The following is a 15,448-nucleotide window of genomic DNA, read 5'->3' as shown; positions in this document are numbered from 1 at the left end:
AAAAACTTTTTTGAGGGCCATCAGAGGGTTGATAACTATGTGTTAGTCAAAGGTGGCCATGGGAAAAACAACAACAACAACAATTCATCTAAAATCACCATCATTTCAAAAAAGACAAAATACACATTTATATAGAAAAAGAAAGAGAAGGTCAATGAAAAAGAAGCAGTCCCTCAAGTTGAATACATTCAGCTTTATGAAAGGCGCTCTCTCAAGCCCTCCCCGGCTGACTGGCACTGGGCCCAAAGCCACCGAAGGGGCTCAGCCCCGCCTCCCTGCAGGCAGCGGGGAACCTCCCTGGCCAAGCCTCTGACCCCCTCCTGTCCTGCCTTCCTGCTCACTCCACAAGGTCTCTCCCAGAGCAGTAGCTGCTGATACACCTGCCTTCTGGGAATCCTCCTAACACGAGCTCAGGAAACCCAGTGCCAGCTGTGCGCCCCTCTGTCACCCTCCTTGCTCACCGAGTCGAAGTACAGCAGGACGTGGGGACCCTCGGTCTCAAAGTGGCTCACGTAACGGTCGGAGAGGGAGGCCAGCTGTGGGGAACGGGAGCCGGGAGTCACAAGGAGAAAGCCCCCGGCCGCCTGCACGTGACAGGGCTCAGCAGCTGGGGCTGCTGCGGGGATGGGACAGGGCTCCTGGGGCACAGGCGGCCCCTCTGGGTGGCTGGTCACACCGTCTCCAGGTCAGCCCGCAGGGCGTGGAATCCACTCAGGAGGGTGATGTCCGTAATGGCCATGCCTGACAGCCCCACCTTCGCAGACTTGCCTGTGGAGACACGTGCCTGTTGTCTGGGTCCCCCTGCCTGGTTCACTGGATGCACCCTGGGTTCCAGTTCGTTGGCCGCCTTGGCAGCCTCTGTCTTACAGTAGTTCCTCCACCTGTCAAACAGATTTAGAGGTGTCATGGGCCGGGAGTGGGCCTCGGGGTCATCCCCGGCTGGACAGTCCTCCTACTTTAGTCCTCGTAGTCCTCCTCCGCCTCTACTGCGAGGGGACAGCACTGTGGCTCAGCCCTGGCACCACCCCCTCAGAGACCCACAGCCTGTGACCCCAACACTCACTCGTGTACTCGACGTGGCCCATGACCGTCACTTCAATCTGAAGACCCTGGCGGGTCGTGTTCGTCATGTCCATGACATTGTAGTTGCAAAGGACCTGGCTCAACAAGGGGTGGGAAGGGGACATGGGACCTTTGGGGCCACAGACCTCTCTCCAGAGCCACATGGAAGGCTCTGGACCCCTTAGCTCCTGGGCTAAGAGCTTCGAGGCCCTCTGCCCATTCCCATCCACCTCCCAGACCAGTCCAAAAATACAAAGGAGCCGAGGTGTTGGGTGAGAAAGAGAGCAGAGCAGGGTCCTGGCATGGGGGCAGGCACTGTACACATGCACTGAAGAAGCTACAGAGAAAAGTTCAGGAATGGCTGCCAGGAGAAGCTTGGAGGAGGAGAATGAGTGTGTCATGGGGGACAAGAAGCACCTGAAGGACATTCAGGGCCAGGAGATGTGTATAGATGCAAGGACCTGTCCTGCTGGGGAGGTGGGCATGGCTGGGGTGAAAGCAGACGAGGAGTTACTGGGGTCATGAGGATAGGCTTAGGATGGAGCAGGGGGCACTAAGATGGCCTCTGCAGTGGCAGCTGGGCTCCTGTATGGAAGGGACACTGTCAGTCAGACAAGGAGACACAGGAGGAGGAAGGGGTTTGGGGCTCAACCACGTCTAAGGTGCTGTGGGACACAGGGGCTCAGAGCTCAGGGGAGACACTTGGCTTGAGGGGCCAAGTGTTTGAGCATCAGCACTGAGGGCTGAAGGGGACCACAGGTGCCCAGAAAGAGGGCAGAGCAGAGTGAGGGGCACCTGCCCAGGACAGAGCACAGGCAACCGCAACCCAGGGGCCTCTTCCTCCTGCCCAGACCATGAGCTCTGCCCGCAGGTCTCCCACTCAACACCCCGGCTTCACCCTGATGGGCCTGCCTGCCCAGTGCCACCAGCTCTCACCTTCAAGGTTCCTTTGCTGTTTCCTCTCACCTCCACGTTAATCTTGCTTCCCAGGGAAAACTTTCACAAGCACAAAAGGGAAAGAGATGTCAGAAGGGCACACTGTTGCTTCAACTTACCTCCTCCACCAAAATAACTCCACCTCCTCTCCCCACCTCTCTTCTCAACACTTTCTACTTTCACCTGCATTCTCTCTCCACCATCTCCTAAACCCTCTGTAGATTCTGCATGGATCATTTTTAGATCAGATCAATGAAGCTCAGAGGTTGGGTGACTTGCTACAGCTCACAGAGCCAGTAAGTCTTCCCACAGACTTATCAGTCTGTTATCAGAAAGAGGGGCCATAGGGATTCAGCAGGGGTGAGGAAGATGGGATGGCTTCTGGCCTGGCCGAGGGAGGCCCAGGTGTCCCGGTCACCCAGGTGAGGGCATGGTTCACCTGCAGCTCCTCCTCCAGCCTGTGGACTTGGTGGTTGGTCAGCTGCAACACGTGGGACTTGAGCCCACTGCGGCCCAAGGAGCTCAGGGTCACGTTGAGCCCCTTCTCCTCGGCGGTGTGGGACGCAATCCAGTACGCAGACAGGGCGTCCAGAGCCACAACAGTGTCCTGGGGCAAATGGGCCGGGACTCAGGTACTCGGGCTCAGGACCAGCCACCCTAGAACCCCAGGACAGCCCCTACCTGGGTGCTGCGGAATCCCCCTTGGAAGCTGCCCTGGCGGGTCAGCCAGGATGCAGCCTGGTCGGCCAACTCAGCCTTGCCCTCCCATAGCAGCAGGTGTAGCAGGCCGTAGGCCGTGGTTTCAATCCACAGGGCCGGAGCCTGGGGAATGGGGTCTGCTGGGCTACGTGGAGCCGGAGTGGGTGATAGGACGTTGCTTGGAGAAGTGGTGACTGAGCCCCAGTACAGCTTATCTGGAGTGAAAGGAGACCCACAGGTGAACAGGGGAGGATCTTAGTCATCTGACCCTTTGACGCCCCCCCTTTATCTCTCCTAATTTCCCAGTAACCCCTGCTTATGCTCTGATTCCCTCCGAGGGCCTCCATTCATTCCGTTTCTCCCTTTGGACATGCTCAGGGGTCTCGCTCTCCCAAGCCTCAGGTTCACTGCCAGGACCCCCTCACCACCGATGTCCTTGGCCATGGCCATGAGGTTGTTGTGGGCAACTCTCCGCAGGTCCTCGAGGGCCTCGGTCAGCAACAGGGTATAGGCCGTGATGGCGGAGGCGTGGGAGCCCAGGAGCCCAGAGGTTACTTTCGCACCCAAGAAGGTGTTTACTCTTGAGAAGGAATTTTCCTGGAGAAAGTTGGGGGAGATCTGTGGACTGGGCTTCTGAGAGGAAAGGGATCAGCGAAGGGCAGACACATAGCTGCCTTACCACTCTACTCAAGTGCTCAGAATGCTTGTCTGGGAGGACCGCCAGCCTGTGGTGAAGGGCAATGACCACAAGAGCCGTGAGCGCCACAGTCTCATCGCTTCCCACTAAGCCTCCCTGGTTGAAGTGGGCAGAAAAGGAGGCACCAACCATGAGTGGGGAGGGGCAGGGCTACTCTTCCCTCCTATGCCCTTGGCCCAGCCTCCCAGCCCCATACCTGCATTTCCCTGTGGATAACAGGACAGGGGTCATGGAATGAGCCATCATCCCGTTGCTGCGACAGCAGCCACGTGGCCGTCTCCTGCAGCTTTTTAGCAGAGCCGCCCACCTGATCCTGGGCCAAACTCAGTATCTTCAGCACAAAGGCCGTGAGCCTAGAGGAGAAGAAGGCATTGCTAGGGATAACCACTGGTCCCGATAAAGGGGAGGCCCCACTCCTGGTGGCTCCTGGCTATTTACCCTCCCATAGTAGCTGGCTCTGCCCCCACCAGCCCTGGCCCCTTCCATACACCCAGGACACTCCCCCAAACTCACCAGGTGCTACTGTCCCAATGTAACCAAGCCCCGTAGGAACCATCTCTTTTTCGAAACTCCTGGATCCACGTGTAGCCTTGGAGGGGAGAGGCAGCTGAGATCACACCCACTTCCCTACTGCTGTGGCCAGGCTACGCTCAACATTTCCACTGGGGACCGAATCTCTCTTCCCTGCTCTGACCACCCGGGCTGCCCAGCTTCCATTAATTGCCCTCCCCTGGCCCCCAGTCCTGCTAGTCGCTACACTCAGAACCTTTCTGGATGATATTCACAGCGTGGTCCTTGGTCTCAGGGGCAGCATGCTCCACTGCTCAGTCTTGTCCAGGTAGCGGGAAGCAGCCAGTGTTGGAGCCAACAGGGTCATGGTTTGTTCCGCGCAGCCTTGGGGAAGCCTCAGGAGGGAGGACAGGCCTCCCGGTGACAAGGCCCCCTCAGAGCCCAACCCTTCCAGTGGATCCGAGGCTATGGGGAGGGACACGATGGAGGGTCAGAGAGCAGGTCCGGGGGCCAGGGTCGGAGGGTCATGGAGTCTCAGGATCAAACAGAAATTCCCAGGTTTCCCATGAATCCAAGAGAAGCCCCTGGGAAGGGACTGGAGGACACGCCCACCTGTGACTCTGACGAAACTCTTGAAATCTCCTTCAGGGATAATATTGGGATCAGAGTTGCCAGGAATTTCCAAGGTCCAGCCTCGGGGGTCTGGGAAGATGATGGGAGTCAGCGGTCTGTCCTGCTGCCCACGCCCTCTGTCCCCTCCCACCTCCAGGACACTGCTGTCTGTGAGTGGAGGTCACTCACCCAGGGGGTTGAGTTCATAGACTATTTCCTCCCTGTGAAGGGCCCCTTCTCTCTGTGGAGGGGAAACGGAGCTGTGAGAGGCTACAGCCTGCCCCTCCCAGCGCACACTCCTCAGGACTTGCAGTTGGAACTTCAGGGACACAGTGGGGCCAGGATTATGGAAAGTGCAATGGACCAAAGCATTGGGTTTGGGGGTGGCCTCAGCCCTGTTGCAGGGAGAGGGCCAGAGCAGGGGATGAATCTGGGAGCTGGGGACCTAGATTCAAGGGTGTTCCATTCACCTCGACTTGTAGAATCTTAGATATTGTGTCCCCCACAGGGAAATCAAAGGATCCTCGAGCCATCACCTTCAGGGACACGGCAGCAGCTGCGATGGGCACCACAGAGAAGCCAACGGGCCGGGCAGAGCCCGCGGGCACCTGCACCTGCTGGGCGAGCCCTCCACCCCCGGCCAGGCACAGCCCCTCCACTGGGGACACGTGGACGCTCACCTGGGGGCAGGAAGACGGGGAGGGCCAGGGTCCCAGCCCAGTTAGGCTCCCCACCCTCACCTGCCCCAGTCCCCCGCCACCACCCTGCACGCAGCCGCCAAGGGGCCTCACGGTCAGATCGCTATCCAGGTAGTTGTAGAGGACAGGCCGCAGCTCGAGCTGCTCAAAGCGGCGGACAGAGACCGGCAGGCGGAGGTGCATGTGGAATTCATGGAACACTCGGAGTCGGGCCGGGGTGGCCACACACAAGCCTGATATAGAGTGGGCACAATTGAAAGGCCTGGAGGCATCACACCCAGGGGACCCCAGCAGTGAGGGGCAGGGCCTGCCCCTGGTCCCCCCACTTCCCACCCATCCCCTGCCTGCCATTGCTCTCTGGCTTCAGTCCCCATGCTCGGCATGCAGACATCTCCAGGTCTCTGCCCTTCCTTCCTGTACCAAGAGCTAAGGACCAAGCAGGGAGCCTCGACCAGGGAGCCTGGAAAAGGGAGGCCCAGGGCCCCAGCAGGGTGACGGCACCTGTGGTTTTGGACAGGCTCACGCCGTGGATCTCCCACATGGTCAGAGAGTCCAGGAGCAGCAGTCGCAATCTGCAGTGGGAAAGGTGAGAAGCTGGGTCCCACGCTGGGCAGGACCCCGACACAGCCCAGAGACAAGGCCAGGCCCCACGCGCGCCCTCACTGGGAGAAGCGGTCCACTTCTTCCACTTTCCAAAGCCAGTTCTCGGGGAAGAAGCTGCGCACGGGGATGTCATCCTCTTCGATCAGGTCCTCCTCCTGCAGGAGCTCCATGGCTTCGGGGGCACACGGTGGAGGGTGGTGAGGAGGGGGCCGTCCTGACCCTCCAGGGGCCCCGGCCAGTGCCCCGGCCACACCCAGCCCCTCACCTCGGGCCAGGCCCACCTGGCCCCTGGTCCGGGCCTTCTTGCGCAGGCTCTCGGCAAACTGGCAGCAGGACAGGAAGTGCTCGCAGCAGGCCGGCTGCTGCACCCGGGCCGCCCACTGCTCACAGGTGCGCGCCATGGGCAGCCGCGTCAGCCCGTCCTGGCAGCAGCGCTTGGCGACGGGGGAAGTGTACTGGCCCACTGCAGGACCAGGTGAGGGTGAGCCTGAGGCACGCCTCATCCCCGGCCGACCTCTAGATGCACCAGGACTCACCCCGAGAGACCAGGAACTTGAGGATGGTCAAAGCAGAGCACTTCCCCCACTCCCTTTCACCTCAGAACTGTGGTGTCAGGATTACTAGCCCGGACGCCAAGCACGGGCTCAATCGGGAGCAGAGGACCCAACAGGCAGACCTGCATCCCGAGCCTCGGGCCCACGTGGAGAACTGCATATGCCTTAGTTGCTCAGGTGTGTCCAACTCTGAGACCCATAGACTGTAGCCCACCAGGCTCCTCTGTCCATGGAATTCTCCAGGCAAGAATACTGGAGCTGGTAGCCATTCCCTTCTTCAGGGGATTTTTCCAACCCACGGATCAACCCTGCGTCTCGTGCATTGCAGGCAGATTCTTTACCATCTGAGCCACCAGGGAAGCCCTAGAGAATTACATGGGCACCCTCAACTCACGCTTCTCATGAATCGCCTTTTGGAAGTTCACATTTCTCTTTTTCCTAGACTTTGACTCCTTGGGACAGCTCAGACCTAGTAGAGAGCAGGACTGCAGTCAGCAGGAGGGTGCAGGGCCTCCCCCTCCCCTCTGAGTCTCCCCTCCCAGCCCAGCCCTTCCCACCCCTCCTCTTCCTGTCTTTCCCCTTCAGGCCCCTCCTTCCTCCTTATCCTCCCACCACCCACTCCCCTTCCTCCTCTGTCCTCACTCTTTCTGATTTCAGTCCGATGGTCTCCATCAGAAAAGGCCAGACCAGCTGCTTTGAACACTTGAGGGGCAGTGTCTCCACCGCCGGGACCACAGCCAAGGTCATAGCTGTTCATAGCTTCGAAGACCTGGCCAGAAAAGGCAGAGATGCTGCAGAGACAAGAGTGGCTGTGGCCACGATCGCATACTCAGCTGTAGGTTAGAGGGCAGGGTCCACACAAGTACGAGAGAGACACAGAGAGTGGAAACAGAGGCCACCGGGGCCAAGGCTCAAGGGAGGAGTGGCAGCAGTCCAGCTGAGTGAGTTCTAGTGCCTGCCTGGGGTCGGGCAGCAGGAGGATGAACCTGGGAGGGAAGGGAGGATCAGAGAGAGGACCTGACCAACCTTGACCATGTCGAGGGGTTTGTGGGACTTGCCACCCACAGCATACAGAGCCGTGTCCACAGCTCCCAGGGCCACCAGGGCTCGAGACTCTGTTTTCAGGTTGAGTTTCACAGTGTCCCCAGGACGATACGCCTTGGAACTGTCCACGTTCAGCTCCAGCTGGCAGAGGTGGCAGGTGGGGGGCAGTCGGGGTGGGGAGAACTCGTTCAGTCTTGTGCATCCTCAGTGCACCCCAAACTAAATCACCCCGTTTGCAGTCACGCAGTCTTCTCTCTTAATCCTCCCAGCACACACACACACCCCATCTCTTCCGATGCCAGTTACCTTCCCCTCACAGCCTCCAGCCTGGACGTCCACTCGCAGGGAGTTGGCCACCGGGACGCCCCCGTGATAGTAGAAGGCCACGAGGTGGAAGGAGGGCACCAGGTGATGGTCCACAAACATGGAGATGGAGGTCAGGTGGCTCCTGGGCTCTCGATGTACAGACACGATCTGGTCCCGGGACACAATCTGGAGGAGAGCAGGGTGCTTCTCACTGCCCATCCCATGCCCTGAGGCCTCCACCCACCCTGAGGGCTCCTTCCTCTTGAGACCCTCCCACCCTGTCCCCCCTGTGGCCCCTCATGCGCACCATGTAGTAGAAGTAGGAGAAGCTCCCACTGATGCCCACGGCTGGCAGGTTTAGGTTAAGGGTCTCTCCGACTTTAAGAGGTCGCGGATTCTGCCACTCAATGGACAAAAATCCAGAGCTTCTGGACACCAGCGCTTTCACAGTGAGACTGCCTACCGCAGGGTAGGGGGAGCTTGCAGACACCTGGAGAGAGGGCAGAGGTCGCAGGATCAATGGAAAGGGCACAGGCACCCAGCTTCCCCCCCTCTACCTGCCACCCTGGGAACGTTCTCTCCTAGCTCCCCCACTCCCATGAGGGTGGGGTCCTACCGAGAGCTGCACTTCTGAGATGGTCCGAGGAACACCAATGGAGACGATGACTTGGCCGCTCCCATCTGTGTTCTGTTCAAAGTCCCGGTTTTTAGAAGTCGATCCAGAAAACAACTTGGCAGACACTTTGACGGGAATGCCAGAGGCTGGGGAGCCTGACATGTCACGGACCAGGGCCTAGGGAGATGAGGGAGGGGCAGAGGGAAGAGTGCAGTCAGTGAGACGCGGCCCCGTCCTGCCCACCACCTCCGGCGCCCACTGCTCATCCTCCCCCTTCCAGAAGAAACCTGCAGCAGGAAGGGGACCCCAGGTATAAGCTGCTGCTTGGTTTTGCTTAGATCCAGGGAGAAGGGAGATGACACGAAACGCCAGGACGTGAGCTCTGCCTCCTCCATCTCTCCTCCTGCAAGATACAGGATGGAGAGAGGTGGACGCAGAAACCTGGGAAGAGAGGAAAAGGAGGGCTGGGGGCGGGGAAGGGGTGCTCTAGTGTTTCCCTCCACCAAGGCTGAACTTTTCAGGGCACAAACTGCCGTCTGTTCATCTCTATGTGTTTTGAGGTCAACAGAGAAGGGATGGATGGATGGATGGTTGGATAGAGACATAAGTGGATGGAAAAATAGTTTGTCAAATAGATGGATGGATGGGTGGATCCATAGATGTTTGTGTGATGGATAGATGTTTGGCAGGGTGGATGGCCAGATTGATAGGTGGATAATAAATGTATGAGTGAATGAATAGCTGGATAGGCAGATGATGGGTGGATGGCAGGATGGGTGAATGAATGAATGGATGGATAGGTGGATGGTAGGGTGATGGATGGATAGATGAGGATTGGATGGATGGGTGGATGGATGGGTGAAAAAAACAATATGGAGATGGTGGAAGTTCGCCCTTTCCCAGAAAAAGCCCAGAAATGCAGTTGTAGAGAGACGATCTTCTGCATCTTTCCTGACTTTGTGTCCCAGTTGAAGGTAAGCAAGGTGATGTTGGTGCTAGAGAACAGAGGGTCAGCTCAGAGGTCAGAGGTGAGGGTCCAGGGTTATAATCAGGGGAAACCACTCACCTGGAGACTCAATAACGGCTGCTGCAACATAACAGGCGCAGCCCTGGGAGGTCATCAGTGCTAATATTAAGCTTCTCCAGCACACCCTGAAACTCAGCCTTTTGCAGGGAAATTTGGCACTGGCCATCCACCAGCTGGGGCAAAGAAGACAGGACAGAGAATGAGACTCGAGTCTCCCACCTCACCTCCTCACGCCACCTCACTCTCCTCACCCACCTCACGCACCTCAACCCTCCTTCCTACCTTGGTCTGACTCTCCAGGCCCCGCAGGAAAGTCTTTTCACCGTCCTCACCCAGGAGCCCAAAGCGCACGTATGCCACCCCCTGCACTGGCTTCCCGTAGATGTACCTGCCACGGAGGAGAGATTCGGATGAGGGGCTGAGGCCTGGGGCAAGGGAGGGAAGTGGGGTTCCACAGCACATTCATGCTGCATGGGGCATCCTGGGATCAGGCCCAGTCTGAGGGACCATGTGCGAGGGGGAGTTACCTGGCCTGGATGATCACTTGGATGTCACTAAGAAAGCCAGGTGTTGTCAGGATGTAGGGGTTTTCAGGAATGATCTTCACCTCAAAGTTGGGGAGAACTGACCCAAGGCAAAGGGAGGGCAGATCAGACTCTCGTGAAAGGACCCTTAAAATATTTCCCTCCCCTCGGGGTTGTGGCAGCCGCGTCTCTCTTCCCTGGCCCTGCACCCCCCACCTCTGCTCCACCCCTTCCTCCTTGCAGACAAGGAGCGCTTGTCCCTCCCGTCTCTAGCTCTCACCATATTTCTTCACCTTACTGGGTGCTGCTATTGGAATCCAGGCTGTCTGAGAATCGGGCTGAGATTTTTCACATCGCTGGCCTCAGGATAGACAAAGGAGAGGCTCAGCTCACTATTGTGAGAGGTCTGCGGACAGCCAGTCACCAAACTCCCTAGGAGGAGACTGGAGGGTGAACCAGGGGCTGAGGAAGCTCAGTATCGGACCATGTGCTGTAGGTGGACAGCTCGGGGGAGGTTTTGGCATGTCCCAGGGAGGAGATGCTCACTCTGATATGTCTAGGATCACAAAGTTGTCCTGAAAGATGGAGGAGGGAGCAAACACTTCCCTTTTCTACACGTGGAAGCCTTGAGAGTTCTGCAATGGGAGTAAAGTGGTCACGATCAGAGGCCAGTTCAGCAGCCCAGGCCCATAGGAAGGTCAGAGGGCGGCGGCTCACCTCCACCATGACCATGGGGATGTCAGTGGCCGGGCGCATCTTCTGATCCAGAGCAAAGACTCGGTAGCGAACTGGAAATGGAGGATGAGGAGGTGAGCAGGAGCCATGGGAGGATGGGCCCTGGACCCCAGACCCCCTCCCAGAAAGCGAAGGGAAGGAGAACAAATGTTTGCAAAGCAGCCTTCCTGTGAGGGGCTTCAGGTTATCTCACTCAAGTGGCTGGGAAGGCATGAAAGGTGGAGGCCCTGGCGCCAACTCACCCGGCTGGCCAGGGTTATAAACGGGCTGGTCCGTCTGCAGAAAGAGGTGCCCCCGGCGAGAGGAGAACAACAGGTTGACACCCTGCATGTCTGTCTGTTTGGACAGAGAGTCCCTTAGCCATGAGGACTGCACCATCAGCTGCACCTCGGGGGCTCTGCGGAGCAGATGGAGGCGACAGACCCTGGCCTGTTCCTGGGGGATCTGGAAGAGAGGGAGAGGGAGTGGGTGAGAGAGCAGAAGGGAAAAGACAGACTGAAACACAGAGGAACACAGGGCTGGGAGGGGAGGAAGGGAGCAGGGGGATGAGAAGACAAAGATGTTTCCAAGAAGACAGAGGAGAACAGGAGGTGGGGCGCTGGGTGGCACCGGGAGGGAGTAGGCCTGTACCGGGACGTTGAGGAGTATGAAGTCTCTGTCTGAGCTGAGGCTGAAATCCACCTTCGGGGAGCAGAGCTCATTAACATGGGATGGGTTCCTCAGGAACACGGATCCTCTCACCATCTGTCCTGAAGGAGCATCCTGGAGTTTCACGGCCATAGACGGGGGACCCCTATGCGAACCACAGAAGGAGAAAACAGGAGCAACCTGGGAAGAACAGGTGCGAGTCAACAGCCAGCCTCCAGCCTTCCCCCCAAATCAAGACCCTCTGAGCCCACTCTCCCCTCACCAGCCCTGGCCCTGTTCAAGCTCTCCGTATCCTGCCTCCAGGACCTGGGCTTCTGCAGAGACAAGGCGAAGAAGCAAGATGCCCAGATCAGCCCCCAGAGGAGCCTCATGGCTGGAGGACCTGAGGAGTTCAGACCCGCCTGCTCCTTTCTGGTTAACCCAGGGCTTGGAGCAGAGTTTTGACTCAGAGCCTTGCTCCTCCCCTGGCCCAGATAAGCCGGGAAACCACGTGACAACCAAGAACTGCAACTGGCCCCAGACCCAGAACTGGGAGGGGGCACCCCGGACACCTGGGTCTCTTGAGGGAATCATGGACTCAACTGAGTCCTTCCCTGTTAACCCTCTCATCCCAATGCCCCGGGCACCAGCACTGCTGCCTGGGTCTGTGTGCCTGTGCATATAGCGTGCACACACACACATCTGCCCAGCAGGGCCCCACGTGGCTCAGCAAATGGTTCAGACACATGGCTCCTTTCTTGGTCCCACAAAACAAGATACTAAGAAACCTGTCTCTTACTGTCCATGCACACAGGCTTGGTTGTTTCAGTCATGTCCAACTTTTTGTGACACCGGGGACTGTAGCCAACTAGGCTCCTCTGTCTATGGAATTTTCCCGGGAAGAATACCGGAGTGGGTTGCCATTTCCTTTCTAACCCAGTCTCCTGAACTGGCAGTTAGATTCTTTACCACTCAGCCACCTGGGAAACCTGTCTCTTACAATAACTCCCGCAAAACCTGAACTACACTAGCTTTTTGCTTTTTGCAGGCTCTAACAGAAATTTTATCATTTAGGAAATTAGACACATCCTCATCGTCCCACAGGGAAATTGACCTCAGTGCTCCTTGTTCCTCTCCAACAAGGTAAAGCTCAGGTGCCACTTTGGCTTTACCTCTGCCCTTAAACGAGGTGCCTGAACTCACTTGTCTCATGAAACAAAAGACTCCAGAAAACATCACAGGCAGAAGAACTTTATTCGTCAATTTCAACCAAAATATGGAGAACTCTGTCCAACCTCCACAGCTTCCTGAGGTCCCTCCTTCCCATCCCAGACAGAATAGTGGCAGCACCTTGCTGCATGAAAGACAGCAGCCATGGCCTTGGCAAGGTTTCTGGCTCCACTTCCATGAAAGGGCAGAGAAGCACAGCCCAAACCCCTCCACTGGGACGCAGCCCAGGTCAACAGCGGCAGTCACATCTGACCTTCGGCACAGCAGCAAGCCCAGCACTCATCCTGGCTCCTGAGCCTTCCCAAGGTGACCCTGCCTGATCCAGGGCAGGCAGCCCTCCTGGGCCCCTCAATCCCCACCCTGGGGAGGTGTGCAATGATGAAGAGAGTCTTCAGGTCTCTGGCAGGCGGAGGAGGGTTCCAGAAGTGGTGGAGACACTGTGCAAGAGAAAGACAAGGCTGGAGCTGGGTTCCTGAGTTCCAGAGAACTCAGAACTTGGCTGGATATGTTCCCAGGTTCCAGAAGACAGGAGAGGGGCTGGGCTTTGCTAATGAGGGAAGCACAAGGAGGGAGGAAATCCAACCTGAGGTCATTGCTCTGTCATCTTCCAGAGGCTGGGGCGCAAGACTCACCAGTCCACCAGCTGGGCCCCAGTGAGGTCATGTACGTGGTAGGCAAGGCCGAGTTGCACCGAGGCAGGTGCCCGCCGGCCCAGGAGCTCTGAAAGGAGTAGCTCCCGGTACTGGCCTCGGTGAGGAGCAGCTCGTGGCTGCTCATGGCACAAGCCACCTGCCCGGCCAGCTTCACTGTGCCTGCCTCATCCACGTACCCCAGGGTTCGGACCATCTGCAAGGATGGCGGGTGTTGGGAGCCGGCAGACGGCTTCCCCGCCAGCCCACCAGCCCAGCCCCGGCCCCCACCTCTACTCGCTGGTGGTACTCCGGGAGCAGCAGCAGCGACTGGTCCGACAGCAGGAAGCGCAGCCGCTCCATCTCCTTCTGGATCTGCATCCGCTCCCGCAGCTTCAGGTACTGCAAGGAGCCAAGGGCAAGGGCTTGTGAGGCTCCTCCCTGACCTCAGCAGGGGAGCTGAGGACCAGGACTGGGACGGGGGCAGCCAGTCTGCAGGGGATGAGAGGGAAAGCCGTCCCTTCCAGCTGGGAAGCTCACATCCAGGGACCAACCTGGGCAGGAAACGGGGACTGTGCACACACTGAGCCCCCCGGATCAGCTCCTCCAGCTTCCGGGCCCGGAGTCCCCCCTCGACCACAGACACATCCTTGAGTTGCAGGTCATTGACAGGGTCGAGGGTGGGGGGTCCTGTGGGGTGCGCCTGAGCCAGTCGTAGCAGTTCCTGGACAGCAGTGGTCACGGCCGCAGAGGGCGGATCCTTCCTGAGAATGGAGCTGGTCTTAGACCTGGGGCAGGGGCTTTTCTTCCTGCAGAGCCCCTCTCAGCCTGGGGAAGCCTCGCCGACCTCACCTTGCCACCCCGCCTTATGTAGTCCTGCCGCAGCATCTCTGACTTGAATTTTGGTTGCTGCCGCTTGCTGAAGTCCTCCAAGATCTTGTCCCCATTCAGCCGGAGCACCTTGGTGGTGATGGCGCCCACGTCTCCTGGCTGGAGCTTGGCCACAGTGTGGTCACAGGGCCCTGAGAAGAAGGGAGAGCAGGTTCAGACCGGGCACCTCAGCCGTGCTGTTGGCAAAAGCCCGGGCATCCGTCCACTCTCACCTTCAGGCAGGAACAGCTTGAATCCCATGAGGTTGTCTGGGTAGGGCACATCTGGGGAGGCTGGCCCCCTCTCCCGTGGTTCCTCAGACACGGGCTTGTCACACAAGACCAGGGCTGTGAATACTCTGCTGGTGGAGTTCGAAGAGACCTAGAGGATGTGGGGAGGCCAGGACAGGGCAGTGTGAGGAGTGGACATCCAAGAAGAGACAGATCTGCCAGTTCAGTCAGGGAGCATGGGGCGGCCATATAGACTGGTAACCAAGTCAAGCAATCAGAGCAGACTTCGGGGGCAGGGCCTGGGGAGAGGACAAGGAGACGAGCATGAAGTGGTGGGGATGGGAAGGAAAGGAGGGCTCGAGGGAAAAATGAGAGCACTGCTGAGTACAAATGGCTCCTCGCCAAGTGGGGAAGATGGGGATGGGGCTGGCTGCTCCCTCTGGCCTTGGAGTCCAGATTCCCACCGCCCTCACCTGAAGGATCACACCCAGTGCGTTGTGATGCTCCTGATTCTTCACAACCACCACCCTTCCCGCTGAGAGAGATTTCAGCCCATTCACAGACTCTATGATGCGGTGCTAAAGAGCAGGGACGAGAAGAAAGGGGATAAGAAGTGTCACAGAGATGCTGGGACGAGGTTCAGGTGTACCCAGGTCGTCCTAGTCTCTTCCTCCCCGTCCATCACCCCACCCCCAACACTCACAGGCGCTCACCTGGATCTGGCTCCGGGTCTCAGTCAGTTCCTCCCCCCAGCTGTAGTACTCAGGCAAGTCGACGAGCTGGCCAGTCATCTTGGGCTCCTGCAAGGCCCCCTGCTTCTTGGTCAGTTCAGCCAGAGCCTGTTCATGGGCCTGGGAGAAGCCAGGGTGGGTGTGAAGCCAGAGTCTCCGGGCGACCCTCTCCACTTAAACCCATTGATTCCAGAGGCCCGCCTCACTGTACTATGTTCTCAACAGGCTGCCCTGTCCAGACTGAGGCAGGGTCACCTTGGGAAAGTTCGGGAGCCAGGTTGAGTGCTGGGCTTGCTGCTGTGTAGAGCGGCAGATGTGACCGCTGCTGTTGACCTGGGCTGTGTCCCAGTCGAGGGTTTTGGCCAGGGCTTCTCTGCCCTTTCATGGAAGTGGAGCCAGAAACCTTGCCAAGGCCACGGCTGCTGTCTTTCATGCAGCAAGGTGCTGCCACTATTCTGTCTGGGGTAGGAAGGAGGGGTTTCTAAGGAAGCTGTGGAGGTTGGACAGA

At 58.2% G+C, this 15,448-nt stretch overlaps 2 protein-coding genes across 3 annotated transcripts; both read right to left on the bottom strand.

Moving 5' to 3' along the window:
- Positions 1 to 83: 83 nt before the first annotated feature.
- On the bottom strand, positions 84 to 11,688 carry LOC781663 (complement C4-A-like). Its single transcript, XM_059880713.1, is given in 38 exon segments — positions 84 to 536; positions 769 to 881; positions 1,064 to 1,157; positions 1,999 to 2,058; positions 2,438 to 2,605; positions 2,680 to 2,912; positions 3,123 to 3,294; positions 3,377 to 3,490; positions 3,591 to 3,747; positions 3,908 to 3,983; positions 4,161 to 4,202; positions 4,205 to 4,369; positions 4,517 to 4,606; positions 4,706 to 4,757; positions 4,987 to 5,196; positions 5,308 to 5,447; positions 5,716 to 5,786; positions 5,878 to 5,989; positions 6,083 to 6,280; positions 6,766 to 6,840; positions 7,014 to 7,140; positions 7,398 to 7,556; positions 7,722 to 7,907; positions 8,029 to 8,211; positions 8,338 to 8,514; positions 8,625 to 8,740; positions 9,404 to 9,434; positions 9,436 to 9,537; positions 9,647 to 9,752; positions 9,892 to 9,988; positions 10,169 to 10,185; positions 10,187 to 10,249; positions 10,435 to 10,523; positions 10,606 to 10,676; positions 10,866 to 11,067; positions 11,254 to 11,408; positions 11,411 to 11,451; positions 11,578 to 11,688. Coding segments are annotated over 37 exon segments (4,287 nt in total). The 5' UTR covers positions 11,643 to 11,688; the 3' UTR covers positions 84 to 536; positions 769 to 810.
- Positions 11,689 to 12,485: 797 nt separating this feature from the next.
- Positions 12,486 to 15,212, bottom strand: LOC101904187 (superkiller complex protein 2-like). Of its 2 annotated transcripts, XM_024983950.2 has the most exons (7): positions 14,923 to 15,208; positions 14,683 to 14,787; positions 14,213 to 14,360; positions 14,005 to 14,131; positions 13,664 to 13,873; positions 13,401 to 13,511; positions 12,486 to 13,326 (listed from the first exon to the last, which is right to left on the bottom strand). In XM_024983950.2, exons 1-6 carry the CDS (start codon positions 14,998 to 15,000, stop codon positions 13,505 to 13,507), a joined length of 675 nt encoding a protein of 224 aa, XP_024839718.1. In that variant the 5' UTR covers positions 15,001 to 15,208; the 3' UTR covers positions 12,486 to 13,326; positions 13,401 to 13,504. The 2 variants fall into 2 exon arrangements, with proteins under 2 accessions (XP_024839718.1, XP_059736699.1); XM_059880716.1 differs by lacking the exons at positions 12,486 to 13,326; positions 13,401 to 13,511 and having other exon boundaries at positions 13,684 to 13,873; positions 13,962 to 14,131; positions 14,923 to 15,212.
- Between the last annotated feature and the right edge of the window lie 236 nt (positions 15,213 to 15,448).

The sequence above is a fragment of the Bos taurus genome, chromosome 23, assembly GCF_002263795.3.
Source record: "Bos taurus isolate L1 Dominette 01449 registration number 42190680 breed Hereford chromosome 23, ARS-UCD2.0, whole genome shotgun sequence".
NCBI classification, from domain to species: domain Eukaryota; kingdom Metazoa; phylum Chordata; class Mammalia; order Artiodactyla; family Bovidae; genus Bos; species Bos taurus.
Note: the sequence above shows the minus strand (reverse complement) of the source record. Positions and strands in the feature narration are given on the sequence as shown.

Bases quoted from the DNA above. Each gene is read 5' to 3' on its own strand.
- LOC101904187 (XM_024983950.2), bottom strand. From the start codon at position 15,000: ATGACTGGCCAGCTCGTCGACTTGCCTGAGTACTACAGCTGGGGGGAG. The intron at 14,132-14,212 runs GTGAGAGTGGAC...CCTTCTTCTCAG, and splicing joins CAAGCTGTTCCTGCCTGAAG to GGCCCTGTGACCACACTGTG. The intron at 13,874-14,004 runs GTCAGAGATGCT...CTCCATTCTCAG, and splicing joins CGGCAGCAACCAAAATTCAA to GAAGGATCCGCCCTCTGCGG.